Source organism: Bufo gargarizans, chromosome 1 (genome assembly GCF_014858855.1).
Source record: "Bufo gargarizans isolate SCDJY-AF-19 chromosome 1, ASM1485885v1, whole genome shotgun sequence".
NCBI lineage: Eukaryota > Metazoa > Chordata > Amphibia > Anura > Bufonidae > Bufo > Bufo gargarizans.
The window spans coordinates 465,603,494-465,618,242 of NC_058080.1; the positions used below are offsets into that span (position 1 = coordinate 465,603,494).

General features: G+C 43.6%; 1 protein-coding gene across 1 annotated transcript in view; it reads left to right on the top strand.

Moving 5' to 3' along the window:
• Window positions 1-14,749, top strand: part of SPTLC1 (serine palmitoyltransferase long chain base subunit 1) — a 61,088-nt gene that overhangs the window by 13,179 nt on the left and 33,160 nt on the right. Inside the window, exons 4-6 of the mRNA XM_044287435.1 lie at window positions 1,472-1,565; window positions 3,481-3,553; window positions 10,163-10,295. Of these exons, the coding sequence (XP_044143370.1) occupies window positions 1,472-1,565; window positions 3,481-3,553; window positions 10,163-10,295 (300 nt within the window). The remainder of the gene's footprint in view (window positions 1-1,471; window positions 1,566-3,480; window positions 3,554-10,162; window positions 10,296-14,749) is intronic.

Here is a 14,749-nt window from a genome sequence, read left to right on the forward strand (position 1 = left end):
CCCCCTCCCCCAAATCCCTCCCCATTTAAGAAAAAAAAATTCCAGCTTTCGACTACATCATATGGAATAGTAAGTTGTGCCATTGGAAAATAGAACTTCTCAGCAAAAACAATCTCTTATGTAGCGATTTGAATGGAAATGTATGGCTACGGCTATAAGGGGCAGGGAAGGGGGCGTTGTTACCTTGACTTGAAGCTCAACTGGAAAATAGTGCGTGCAGGGGATCATTAGAAACACACAGCTGGCTACTTTAAGGTACTGCTTGCGTTTAGGATGGTTTTTGGTGGTGACGGGTTCGCTTTATGGAATCATAGGTTTCTCTGACACTCAATGTGTATTGACGTAATCTAAGATTTGTGAAGTTCCCTATTAAAAAATAAATAAATAACTATTTTCCGAAAAGCAATATTTTCTCATAAAAGCGTTGTGGCAAAAAATACATCTCTATGGTATTGTTGCAATGCAGACCAGAATAAACATTTTCTATTAAGTGCCGGCGATGTGCGGTCCGCAAAATGCGGAACGCACATCTCGGATGTCCGTCTTTTGCGGATCCGTGGATCCGCAAAACACACACTGACGTGTAAATGGAGCCTTAGAGTGTTTGAAGACAAGCTCATATTCAAATTGGATCCCAATTTTCTCCCTAAGGTGGTTTCTACTTTCCACAGGTCACAAGGCATTGTTATTCCCTTGTTTTGTGCCAACCCCAAAAACGAGCAGGAGACAAGATTTCATCATTTTGATGTTATAAGAAGTGTACTTATTTATCTAATTGTCACTAGAGATGGGAGGATAGATAAAAACGTATTTATTCAGTTTTCCGGCCCAAATAAGTGTAAAAAAGCAGCAAAAAGCTCTATATCCCGCTGGATTAGGTGTGCCATTTCTGAGGCCTATAGAGCCTCCGCTAAGGCAGCTCCTCCATCCCTCAGAGCCCATTCAGTAAGATCCGTGTCTGCTTCCTGGGCCGAGAGAGCCTCTGCGTCTTTAGAACAAATTTGCAGAGCAACCACTTGGAAGAAGGCTTACATCTTCACCAAGCATTATAAGATTGATGTATTTGCCAATGAGGACATGGCCTTTTGGACGCAAGTTCCTAGGTGCTGTCCCTCCCGCCCCCCCACCCTAAAGTTGACTTTGGTAGTTCTCAGTGTGTGCTGTCATGGAGACGACTGGGGAAATGAGTATTACACTCGCCGGTAATCCGGTTTCCTGGCAGTCTCCATGACAGCACATATATTCCCACCCTTTTGTTGATAATTTTACTTTAATTTATGTTCTACCCCTTTTTCCTAGTTCCGTTAAAATACAATGGTGATGAGGGGAAGGGGTGGGGTTTTTAAACTTCTTTGTGCTTTTTCCTGTCCTATCGGAGGAAGTCAATCTCAGTGTGTGCTGTAATGGAGACTTCCAGGAAACTGGATTACCAGTGAGTGTAATGCTCATATCTGTATTTTTTTTCTTACAGCCCACCAAGCCACAAGATTGTTGTCAATGGAAAAGAATGCATCAATTTTTCATCCTTCAATTTCCTTGGCCTTCTTGATAATGATAGGGTTAAGGTTGGTAAAATCCATGTTATGCTTCTGCAGTGTGTAAGATAGCTTTAAAGGGAGTCTGTCACCTCCATATGGCTATATACAGCGCTTACATGGCTCTGTAGCACACCTACACAGGATTGTAACGGTACCTTTGTTCTTTTCTTTAGACTTGCACAAGCAGGAAAGACTAAGTTTAATTCATATGCAAATGAGCACTCGCAAGAGTCTAGGGGCGGCGTTCAGTGTGTAGGTGCCCAGGCTGCTCTGCCTTCTTTTCATCGCTAGGTCTGGCCAAGATCCCACACCTGTGCACTGCTTCGCCGGGCTGGGGCATGCGCACGGTGATGCCCATTGTGGGCACTGCATCGCTTTACCTAGTGTGCATGCCCTCGGCTGGACCTATCGATGAGGCAAGAGACTTGTAGGGCGGGCAAAGGAGTAAAGTGAAAAGAAGGCAGGGCAGCCTGTGCACCTACACACTGAACTCCTCCCCTGGGCACTTGCGAGAGCTCATTTGCATATGAATTAAACTTAGTTTTTCCTGCTTGTGCAAGTCTAAAGAAAAGAACAAAGGTACCATTACAATCCTGTATAGGTGTGCTACAGAGCCATGTAAGCGCTGTATATGGCCATATGGAGGTGACACACTCCCTTTAACATTATTGTTGTACCCGTGTTATTTGAAGTCACATCAGTAAAGCTATAGTTCTTATTATGCAAAGTTTGAAACCGTTTTTTTTCCCCCCTTTACTAATTCTGAATATTAGACATTTTTGCACTACATTTTTTCCAGAAGATTCAAAATACTTCTCTTACCATCTTTGAGGAGTATTTTTAGCTGAGGAAAAAAATTAAAATTGCAGTAATTCAAATACATAATACAGTACGTAGGCCTACATAATGTTAATGGCTTGTTCACATCTGCTTTGGAGGCTCCGTTTGGGGCTTCTGTTGCAGATTGGACAAAAAGCCTTGCATGCAGGACTTTTTTGTCTGGTAAAAAGACAGGATCCCAAACGGAAACTAAACGGACTCCATCATAGTCAATGGAGTCTGTTCAATTCTGTTTGGGTCAGTTATGTGCCCGATCCAGCACCTCCATTATTTTCGTTGTTCTGATTTTAACCGCGCAGAAGAACATAAATAAATAGTGATGGTGTGAACGCACCCCAAGAGTTTGGTATTTATGCTCCATACACTCCAACATACAGTCCCAAGTAAATAACACCTGTCTCCACCTGTCAGCTTCTCCAACATGCAGTCCCATGTAAATAACATTTCTCCCTGCCCTCCAGCATAGGGTTAATAAGCCCCTTGTTAGGGGTCTGGAGTGAATGCACCGCAGGCAGTTATCCACTTCTCCATCCAGAATCCACTTTAGCACCACTGCCGACATGTTAACCAGTGTCCCCCGGGCACAGATCACTGCTCCCTCCTACTCTCCTGTTTGTTAGCCTGGGAGCTAGCCCCTCCTTCCTTGTGAAGTACAGCTATTTATCCCACCAGCTGCTCCCTTCTGCAGGGCATAATTTCGCTCCATATCCAGCACCCCTCCCAAACCGACCAATAACAAAACTCCTCACTGTACGGAGCTTTCCTATTGGGTATTTCAGACACCTCCAGCTTCACTTCTCCTAAACCTAATTAGTCTCACCACATCCAAATAGGCCAAATATATTGAAATATAACAATATTGGACGGATGGAGACGGATCCGTTATACAGGCCATAGACTTCTATTATGACGAATGAATAACGGAATGCCTCTAAAGGCATTCCAGTATGCATTCCGTCATAGAATTGCGTTATGGTCCGTGATAACGGAATCCATAATGCAATTCAGCTTATACCAGTAAATGAAGCGTGAACGAATTTCAAAATATGAAATTTGCTAATCTCTAATTGTGAACGTATCTTTTTCTCCCTGTATCTTGCAGAGTGCTGCATTGGCATCGCTTAAAAAGTATGGTGTTGGAACATGTGGCCCAAGAGGTTTCTATGGTACATTTGGTAAGTATAAAGGAAAACTTGTGAAAAAATAAAAATGATTAATAAACTCTAATTGTCCATAGCAAATGTATATGGTCTGTGTGAGCAGTGAGTGTACTTGAAGCCTATGGACCACAAGGCAAAATCTGTGCAGCTGAATATCATGACATGGTAGCACATATTACTTCTGTACATGGCTGAGGGACCTTACATGCACCCTGAAGTACCCTGGCAGCTTCTGCAATAGGTATGGAAGTGAATTAGGGTTGCAGCATTGATAAAGACATCAATTTAAATAACATTTCTGCTGTCAGTTGCGGTGATGATCGTAGCTTCCATGGTAATCAAGCATACATGTATGCAGACTGGCCATAGACCCTACGGGAAATTTCCCTGGTGGGCTGATGTCCATAGGGCCACCTGAGCCCTTCTCACTGTTGCTGGCCAGGCACGTACTACTAGAGGAACTATACGATTAGAGGAAGTCCAGGCAGTATTCTAAAGGTAGAGCTGGCCTGGTGTTATGGCTTACATCTCACTGCCTAAGCCCATATCCATATTAGAAAACTGGAGGGGGGACAGAACATGGCAGCTGTTGATGACCCACAGCGGGACAGCTTCTGGGGAGATATTCTGTGCTTTATTGTGGTATTTGGTTCTGAGGGATGGTATTCTGTGCTGCAATATGGTGTTACTGACCCTGCCAACTTGTATTGGCCCCATCTACTTGTGTTGCCCCCAGCTTCCCTCAGTTTGGATCCCCCTATAACATTGGGGCCACTTTTATTCTTATTTTTCCGGGGCCACTTTTATTCTTATTTTTCCGGGGCCACCTTAAATTGCCAATCTGCCTCTGCATGTATGCATTTAGTCTAAAATGTGTCATATGGCAAAAGTTAGCCTTTAACCCCTTAGTGACCAGCCTGTTTTTGTCCTTACTGACCAAGCATTTTTTCTTCCAAGAGCTATAATCTTTTTATTTTTCCGTCTATATAGCCATTTTGGGGTACACATAACTTTGTGATTAACTTTTATTAACTCTTTCTGGGACGGAGATGGGAAAAATGGCAATTCTGCCACTGTGTCTTTACGTTTTAAATTTTAGCGACGTTCATTTTTCGGTATAAATAACATAATATCTTTATTCTCTGGGTCAGTACAATAACAGTGATACCAAATGCATATATTTATTTTTTACGTTTTTACAACTTTTTTTGCAATGAAACCCCTTTTTTTTTTTTTTTTTTTTTTTTAAAAGGGGGGGAAAAAAAGGTTTTTGCATCGCAGCAACCCAAGACCCATAACTTTTTTTTATATTTCTTTCTATGGAGTTGTGGGAGGGCTTGATTTTTGCAGGACAACTTGTATTTTTCATTGGTATCATTTTGGAGTAAATGACGCTTTTTGATCGCTTGTTAATTTTTTTTTATTTTTTTTTTTGAGCAACTAAGAGGCAACTAAGAATAAATTAGCAATTCTGTATTTTTTATATATTTTTTTCTGTAGGGGATAATTTATGTGATATTTATGTAGTCTGGGTCAGGCGCAGCAATACCAAACATATGGGGGAGCTTATTATTATTTTTCATTGAAAAGCATATTTTCAATGGATAAAAAGCCTTTTTTATTTTTATTTTATGTCTTATGTCATGGGGGGACCCGTGGAGCGCTTAGACTGAGCATTTTTTTTTTTTTTTTTTTTACAGCGGCCCAGCTTAAGGCCCCTTAGTGAACGCCATAAAAACATGTATGGGTGGTCACTAGGGGTTAAAGGAGTTTACAGCCTCTTCTTGCAATTAAGCTGGCCACGCTTCTCTTACCTCATACATATGTATCATTGAATATTAATTTATACTAGTGTCCATCTTGCTTCTAAGTTTCTATTTTTCTGGTCTGTGATACCTCACTTTCCAGTTAGAGGGCAGTCTTCACCCATTTTTCTGTGGGAACAACCTAATTTTAAATAGTTTACAAATCCTCACAAAGTTAACCGATCAGCTATAATTTCACTAAATAATGTGACTTAAATACACTGCAATGTTACATATTTAGCATTTCATAGTGCAGAGAGTAATGTGAGAGCGTATTACTCACATTGTGCAATGGTATATTGGTTGAACAGTATTAGTGATCCGTTGGACACTATTATAGAGCTGTCCCTCCATAGAAGCTCTGCTTCTAGGGGAGGATGAATCTATAAGGGGGGGGTCACATCACTGTTTCATTTTTTGTTCTTCTGATCCGTGAAACAGGAAAGAAAATCAAGATTATGCACATTTGGCATTCGTCGATCGAGCCATTTCAGTCTAAGATCCGTTTTTTTGAGATGGGGGAGTAGTGCATGCAGGGGTGATTTAAACTTCAAATATGAGTGTTTTTTTTATTTTTTTTACTTTAACTGCAACTTTTAGCCCCCTTAAAGGGAACCTGTCATGTGGATATTTGATTATATTCTAACTAATTATATACAATCATTAACTACTAAAAAGTACCTTAGATGTATTCACTTACTGGTGTGACAGATAGTTATCTCATAATATACACACAAAAATGCCAGATGCCGTATGCTAATGAACTGATTTGAGTCCAGCGTGATGTCGGTGAGTCCAGCGTATATTTAATTCAGAGCTATAGCCACTCCCCTGCCCACCTGCTGCTGATTCCTATGGAAAATTACTGTCAATCAGCAGCAGGTGGGCGGGGAGAGCCAGGAGCTCATGAATATTCAGGACTCATCATTATCAGCTGGAGCTTTTCAATACAAGATGTCGGCAGATTGACTAGGTCAATTAAAGAAAGTGACCCAGCATTTTGCTAAGAGAATCGGTCACTTATTTATGTTGCCCTTAGTGAGGACACCATAAAACTGGTGACAGGTTCCCTTTAAGGGTCCATTCACACGTCCGCAAAATGGATCCGCATCCGTTCCGCAATTTTGTGGAACAGGTGCGGACCCATTCATTTTCAATTGGACTGGAATGTGCTGTCCGCATCCGCACTTCCGGATACGCAAAAAAATAGAACGTCCTATTCTGGTCTGCAATTGCGGACAGGAAAAGGCATTTTCTATGAGAGTGCCGGCGATGTGCGGTCCGCAAAATGTGGAACTCACATTGCCGGTGTCTGTGTTTTGCGGCTTTGCTAAACACATACAGACGTGTAAATGGACCCTAAGGGATTAGAACCTGGGGTCTTTTGATCCCTTATCCCATTTGTTACAGTGAATAGGATTTCTACACAGGGAGCCTACCATGGCAGGCCTGGGAAGCATTAGCAGCGATAGTAACCAATCGGACTCTGATCAGAATGCAGGGACTCTGATCAGAAGCGAGCTGCATCCCTCTGCCTACCTCACAGATGTGGCAATCACTGTTGATCGTGGCATCTGAGGGGTAAAATGTGATAACTTGAAATGGAACGGATCCGTTATGCAGTCTATAGACTTCTATTATCACAGTATCACAGAATAAATAACAGAATGCCTCTAAAGGCATTCCGTTATGCATTCCATCATAGAATTGCGTTATGGTCCGTGGTAACTGAATCCATAACGCAATTCTGCTTTTACCATGAATCGTGAACGAATTTCATAACATGAAATTCACTTATCTCTACTATGGAGTTCTGAGAACAGCCAAACAAGTGTACATCTTGGGAGTCGTAGTTTTACCACAGCTGGAGTGTCGGAGGTTAGAGTCACAGTCCTCTACAGAAATTGCTATATTACAGTGCTGCCACCTGCTGGCCTGAATTTTAATATACAAGTAATGGAGCCTGGAAACCTAGTACAGGCTCATTACGTGCATAGAACGCTTTCCCTGATCTCTGCCGGGGGAAGTATTCCCTCGGATGCCATGGTCACGTTTGACCATGGTATCTGAGGGGTTAAATGTCCATGGTCGACCTTAGCAGCAGGTGTCTTCTGTATGAAACTGGACGCACCTGCTAGCTATGGCGCTCACAGTGGACCAGGTGCCATCTTTAAACACCCGTATTTCACATATGAAAAAGAAGGATCATTCTAACTTAAAGGGGTATTATACCTACTATAAATGAAAAAATAGAAGCTTTTTGCGCACATTTTTGATCAAACGTGTGTCGGGCCCATCTACCAGGCGTCAAGGTGGCTTCTGCAGATGGGTCCCTAACACTAACAGAACTGCCTCTCCTGGGCTTGACTACGCCTACAATAATCAGGGCAGTGTAGGAACCAGCTACGTATATACTCTGCTCAGAAGCAGAGTATATACTCAAGCCCAGGAGAGGCAGTTCTGTTAGTGTTAGGGACCCATCTGCAGAAGCCACCTTGACACCAGTAGATGGGCTCGACAAAGAGCTTCTATTTTTTTCATTTATAGTAAGTAAAATACCCCTTTAAGTTAGAATGATCCTTGTTTCTCAGTTTTATTGTTTGTATGTGAAATATTGTGCTGCCATACTTTTTTTTTTTTTTTTGTTTGCTTCCTGCATGTTAGTTTTATATGGATATGTATCTGCGATTCTAAATGTGCTAGTCTAAATTTTCTTGTAGTAATCTTTAAAGACCCAACATCTGCCACATGTACAGTGTGTGTCTGGAAGGGGTTAATACTTCTTCCTCTGCTAACTTGTGTTTAAAGGGGTTAGCCCACAAAATAATATTCTACATTTTTCAAACTGCAGCCTGTATCTGAATACTTTTGTGAATGTATTTAATTAATTTTTTTTATCTATATAGCGCCACCTGCTTTTTTCTGTCCTTTTTTTTTTTCTGTCCTCATTAACATTGCTGAAATGCTTTTTCATTCTTCAACAGCTACGAGCTGTATCTACTGTTAGAAGCTGTGACAGTTACAGAAAGGACACACTCTGAGCTCCAAGCTTGAAATAAATCTAGCAGAGGTTGGAGAAGTGCATGGCTAGAGCTCTGGTTTCATGTGAGATACAGGGCTGGTTCTAGCTTTAGTAAGGTTACAGTTTAGACCACCTTCTGGTACATGTTGATAATGCCTTATTAAACCCCAGTCCATGTCCCCTCAGTATTGGGAATCATGTCCCCTCACTATGTTATCTGTATTCAGAGAGTTATCACTCTGTAAGGGGGCCCACTGAGACTTTATCGCCCAAGGGCCCACATGAGCCTGGAGCTGGCCCTGTACATGACAATACCTTACTAAAGCTAGAACCAGCCCTGTACCTCACATGAAAAAGTGATAACTCTCTGAATACAGATAATATAGTAGATATCACCTGCAGTCCTATGTAACAGCGCAGATAACAGTCATGGCTGTCTGAGTACAGAAAATGTAGTGGTGTTACCTGCAGTCCTATGTAAAACCACAGATGACACTAGTTTAGATCATGTGGTAGTGTTACCTACGTCCTTAGTGTGCCTCCCTGTGTCTCTCCCACGGACTCCATGCTGGTGGCGCTGCCTCCTCTTCCTTCTTCTTGCCCCTCACAGAACGTCCTGAGGCATAGGAACACTGTGGGCATGGTGATGGTGACACACAGGGAGGGAGACACACACACACACAGGGACGGACACACAAGGACGCACACTGGGACGGTCAAATACAAACAGGGGCGGACACACACACAGGGACAAACCTATACATATGGACAGACACCTGTGCGATGGTGAGATTGTCAACCAACTTCTATCTAATGTGTATGGCCACCTTTAGCTATGCTCTAACCTTTTGTTACCTTATAATATGACTCCCACTGATTCCCAGTACTGAGGGGACATGGACTGGGGTTTAATAAGGAATTATCAACATGTACCAGAAGGTGGTCTAAACTGTAACCCATTAGGCACTGGCTACACTGTGGTATAGAGTCTAAGCAATACTTTAGACACACACACACACACACACACACGGACAGACAGCTAGGCCTTACCACATTCCAGCCAGGCTCCTGTCCGTACAGGAACACAGCTTTTGGCTCCTTCCCCACTGGGCACATGGGCAGATGACATCAGGAAGGTCCTTTAGCCCGGTAGGAAACTCCACCTACCCTGTTCTGAGTCCTGGGGCCGCCCACCCCAGCAGTGCACATGGCGAAAAATTGTCTGCATTGCTGGGGTAAGCTGCCCTTGAATTCAGAACAGGCAGTTTAATGAAGACCAGGACACATTTGCAGGAATGAGCGGGCGCAGGGGGCCCTGGCACTTGTCTCGGTGTGCCAGGTGCTGATGCCGGCCCTGGTCATGTACTATATGATGTCTGATCAATCATGGCATAACCCCTTTAAGGAATAAGCCCCAACAGTTTGTGTATTCATGAACCCTGGTAAGCTAGAAGACTTGCGCTTTGGTTAATGATGGTTGGTTTTGGTCATGCACTGGAACTTTTCTGCTTTTTGGTTTGGTTGCTCTTGTATAAAACTGTAAATGATCCTGCCCATGTAGACATGGTAGTGGCTAGGAAGACCTCAAATCTCTTACGTGCAGTGTTTTGTGAGATTGGCTTCCAAATGTGTGCTCTCAATCAAAGAGAAGATTCTGTATACACCCATTTCAAAGCTTCTTCATCAGACTTGTTTAGTCCAGGTAGCTTTATAGAAGACCAACAGATGTTTGCCACATTTTTCTGTTGAAGAAGCGGCTGACCGCAGTGCTTAACTCCTTCACAACCTTTCTTGCAGATGTACATTTGGAGCTAGAAGAAAGACTTGCTAAGTTTATGAGGACAGAAGAAGCAATCATCTATTCTTACGGATTTGCCACCATTGCAAGTGCTATTCCAGCTTACTCAAAACGTGGAGACATAGTATTTGTGTAAGTAGAGTGTCTTTGTGGTCTTTTATAGCTGTTCTACGTTTTACAATAATTTGCTAATAGTACTTTATACGTAAAAAAAAAAAAGTATTGTTTATAGCTTATTTTAGCTCTGGAATATTTCCTGTGCTGTATATAAAGACTGAAATGGCTTTGGGCAACCACTTCGATGTTCTGGGCCTTAGTCATGGAAGCAGGTTTTTAGATACCCACTGCTAAAAGTCCCTTCAATCTTCAGATTACCCATTAAAATTAACGAGTGTTCTTGTTATGCTTTTCTTATAACGAGTAATCCTGTAGCTAGCAGGGTCCCCCTTTTTATCCATGGCTGAATAAAGCATCTAACATTAGCGTTGTCTTACAGCTATCAGACCCTTAAAAGGGGGTTGTCTCATGATAGACATTGGTGGCGGATCGCTGGGATCATCAAGCCACTTAATAGTTCCATCAAAGGGAATCTGTCACTTGGTTTTACCCTTATAAACTACTCCCACCATGCATACCTTCACAGACGTGTGGACGCTTGAGGCCTATGCAGCACTTTACATAACTTGGTATCAATGGTCTGTAGGAGTAAAACTTGGTGACAGGTTCTCTTTAGTTTCTGTGAGTAGTGGTTGCTTAGCTGTGGTCAAATTTGTGGATGAGAATGGGGACTCATTCTGTGTAACACTGGAGGTCTACAAGCCACAAGAGTAATCTACTGTCTGACTTCAATATCTTCAAGAGTGGACATAGTGACAGAAATCAGTCAGGTGCCCAGGTCAGAATGGTAAAAGCTGGTGGACACCCTGGTTTTCTTTTTACTGTCTGACTTGTTCCTGTTAGTATTATGTTTAGTGCTTCATTTACTGTTCCCGGAAGGATGGTATCACTGGGTGACCTGACTGATGGTGCTAATCTGCATTTTCACTTTGTAACTCAATACACTTTCTCCTCTTTGCTAAATCATTTGGAGAGATCACGATTGCTCTTACGACATTTAATGCATCTTAAAGGATCATTCGAAGGCTTCTGTGTTCCTCATCAGTATACTTCCAGACAATCCAAGTGAAGTCATACTACTTTTTTTAAATACAGTTGGTAATAAAATTCTCGGAATAGTGCCTTTCATTCCTTAATTCACTGCTATTAGAATATGTACAGTAATATGCGTACTTTGTATAATATTCAGTAGTTCTGTATTGTATGTGCATATTTATATATGCTCAGGTATAGCTATAAATATATAATACACCCAAAGCCCCATTGATTTTCCATCCATACCTCATTATCACATGGCACACAGTCAAATCATTGCAGTCCACATAGCTGTATAGTTGTGTTGTACAAGAGCAGAGTTCAATGGGAAATACATCAAGTACGGTAAATGACCAGATATATTCGGACTCGGGACGATGACTGTATAGAAAATGGATCCACTTAAGGGCACAGTTCTTGTTCCAGGACGGTGAGTGTAATCTATAGATAGAAATGTCCATGCCCACAAAAAGTACTTGGGAGTCATGGTTGTAATGCAAAGGCATCAGCTATTTCAAATGCACAACATACCCAGACAAAACCAAAGTCATGGTCCTTTGCGTGTTGCCCAAATGGTGGAACCCATATCTAATAGGCTTGGGCAGCAGGAACTGCTTGCAACAGGAACTACTAAGCATGGGACCCCTTGTGCTTGCTAGTGCCCACCTCATGCTGCTGATTCCTATATAGCGCTTCAATGTGAACGCTGTTTGCAGAAGCTGGTAAGCAACACCTGCCCCCTGTCTTGGTGCCACCACATTCCACTGGACATCCCTGTACAGCTCTTGTGGGCGCTGAATGCTTCAGAAGCAGGTGGCCACAGGTTGGGGAAGCAGGAGTAGTTGAGCCAAATATGCAGTGTAGTGTAGCGGGAGCCGCTCTCCGCTACACTGCTGAGTCCAGGGCACAGTGGAGTGAGTTTGGATGAGAGAGCTTCCCCCATCCCCCGCTTAGTCTGTATATTCCTGTACAGCTCTTAGATGTGAGTGCAGGAGGGGCTCTGCATCATTGTCTGTCAATCTCTACCCTCAAAGCAGTCTGGGACTTGGTATCAAGTTGCCCTCTATTTGCCCACATAAATGCCTCGGTTACAAACTGACACAGGACATGCTAAGGCTACTTTCACACTAGCGTTCATGGGTCCGTTCGTGAGCTCCGTTTGAAGGAGCTCACGAGCGGACCAGAACGCCTCCGTCCAGCCCTGATGCAGTCTGAATGGAGCGGATCCGCTCAGACTGCATCAGTCTGGCGGCGTTCAGCCTCCGCTCCGCTCACCTCCGCACGGCCAGGCGGACAGCTGAACGCTGCTTGCAGCGTTCAGCTGTCCGCCTGGCCGTGTGGAGGCGAGCGGATCCGTTCAGACTTACAATGTAAGTCAATGGGAACGGATCCGCTTGAAGATGTCACCCTATGGCTCAATCTTCAAGCGGATCCGTCCCCCATTGACTTTACATTGAAAGCTCAGGCTGCTTTCACACTTAGAATTTTTTCTAAGTTATTAATGCAGACTGATCCGTACTGAACGGAGCCTCCGTCTGCATTAATATGATCGGATCCGTTCAGAACGGATCCGATCAAGTGCAAGTGTGAAAGTAGCCTAAGGCATATTTATATTAGATAATACATGCACACACTTGTAGGGTGTGCAGATGTCTGATGCACCCGGGCATAGAGGACCCCTCTTCCACATAAGATTACACCAATACTAAGAGAACCCGTCACTTCTCCTGACACGTCAGCAGCCGCCTCGTCTCTGCAGAGTTTGACACACAGACATCTTAGCTTCCTCACATTCTACCATTATCCCCCAACTGGAGTCCCCACAGTCTTATCCTGCTGCTTGCTGTGCCCCCCCCCCCCCCCAGGGGTGTAGCTATAGGGGGTGCAGAGCTAGCAGTCGCTACCGGGCCCAGGAGCCTGAAGGGGCCCAAAGACTTGTGCTGCATAAGAAGACACAACGCACTGAGGGAAGGGGGGCCCAAGCTGAACTCTTGCACCGGGGCCCATGAGCCTTTAGTTGGCCCCTGCCCCCCCCCCCCCCAATACCCCCAAATACTATCCTGAAGAAACATTACTGCCCCCCATAGTAATAGTGCTCCTCATAGTCCCACCAATAGTAATTCCCTTCTAGAATGCCTTCATTAGTAACACTGCCCCAATCGTGATAATGCTCCTCAACAATGCCCCCATTATTAGAAGAGTCCTCCCATATTAATAATACCCTCACAGAGCCCCCAGTAGAAATAAGGCCCCCTATTGTTCCCCCAGTGGTAATAAAGCTCCCTACAGACCCCTCAATAGTAATAAGGCCCCCATAGTGCGCTTAGTAGAAATAAGGCGGATCTATAAGACCCTCCTATAGAGCCCCCAGTAGTAATAAGACCGCCTATAACGTCCCCTGGATCTGCAGTGCCCCCTGCAGTTATAATCCTCCCTCCACCATACAGTCCCATGTAAATAACATCACCTCCTCCCCAGCCGCCTCCAACGCACAATCCAATGTTAACATCTCCCCCTAAGGCTACTTTCACACTTGCGTTTGTGCAGATCTGTCCTGTACTTGTACAGGACGGATCCGCACCGATATAATACAAACAAATGCATCCGTTCAGGACCGATTCGTTTGTATTAGATTTGAATTTCTAAGTCTCAATACGGATCCGTCCTGACTTACATTGAAAGTCAATGGGGGACGAAACATAGAAACATAGAACATAGAAACATAGAATGTGTCGGCAGATAAGAACCATTTGGCCCATCTAGTCTGCCCAATATATCTGAATCCTATGAATAGTCCCTGGCCCTATCTTATATGAAGGATGGCCTTATGCCTATCCCATGCATGCTTAAACTCCTTCACTGTATTTGCAGCTACCACTTCTGCAGGAAGGCTATTCCATGCATCCACTACTCTCTCAGTAAAGTAATACTTCCTGATATTACTTTTAAACCTTTGCCCCTCTAATTTTGCACCATTTTGTGTCAATGCAAAGGGATCCGTCCCCACTGACTTACATTGTAAGTCAGGACGGATACGTTTGGCCCTGCAAGGCCATGCGGACACAAAAACGCTGCGTGCAGCCGTTTTGGAGGTGGATCCCAAAATGCTGCACGCAGCGTTTTTGTGTCCGCATGGCCTTGCAGGGCCAAACGTATCCGTCCTGACTTACAATGTAAGTCAATGGGGACGGATCCCTTTGCATTGACAAAAAATGGTGCAATTGTAAACCGTTCCATCCCCCATTGACTTTCAATGTAAGTCAGGACGGATCCGTATTGAGACTTAGAAATTCTAATCTAATACAAACGAATCGGTCCTGAACGGATGCATTCTGAATGGATCCGCATCCATTCAGAATGCATTGGGGTTAAACTGATGCATTTGAGGCTGCTTGTGAGAGCCTTGAAACGGATCTCACAAGCGGATCCCCAAA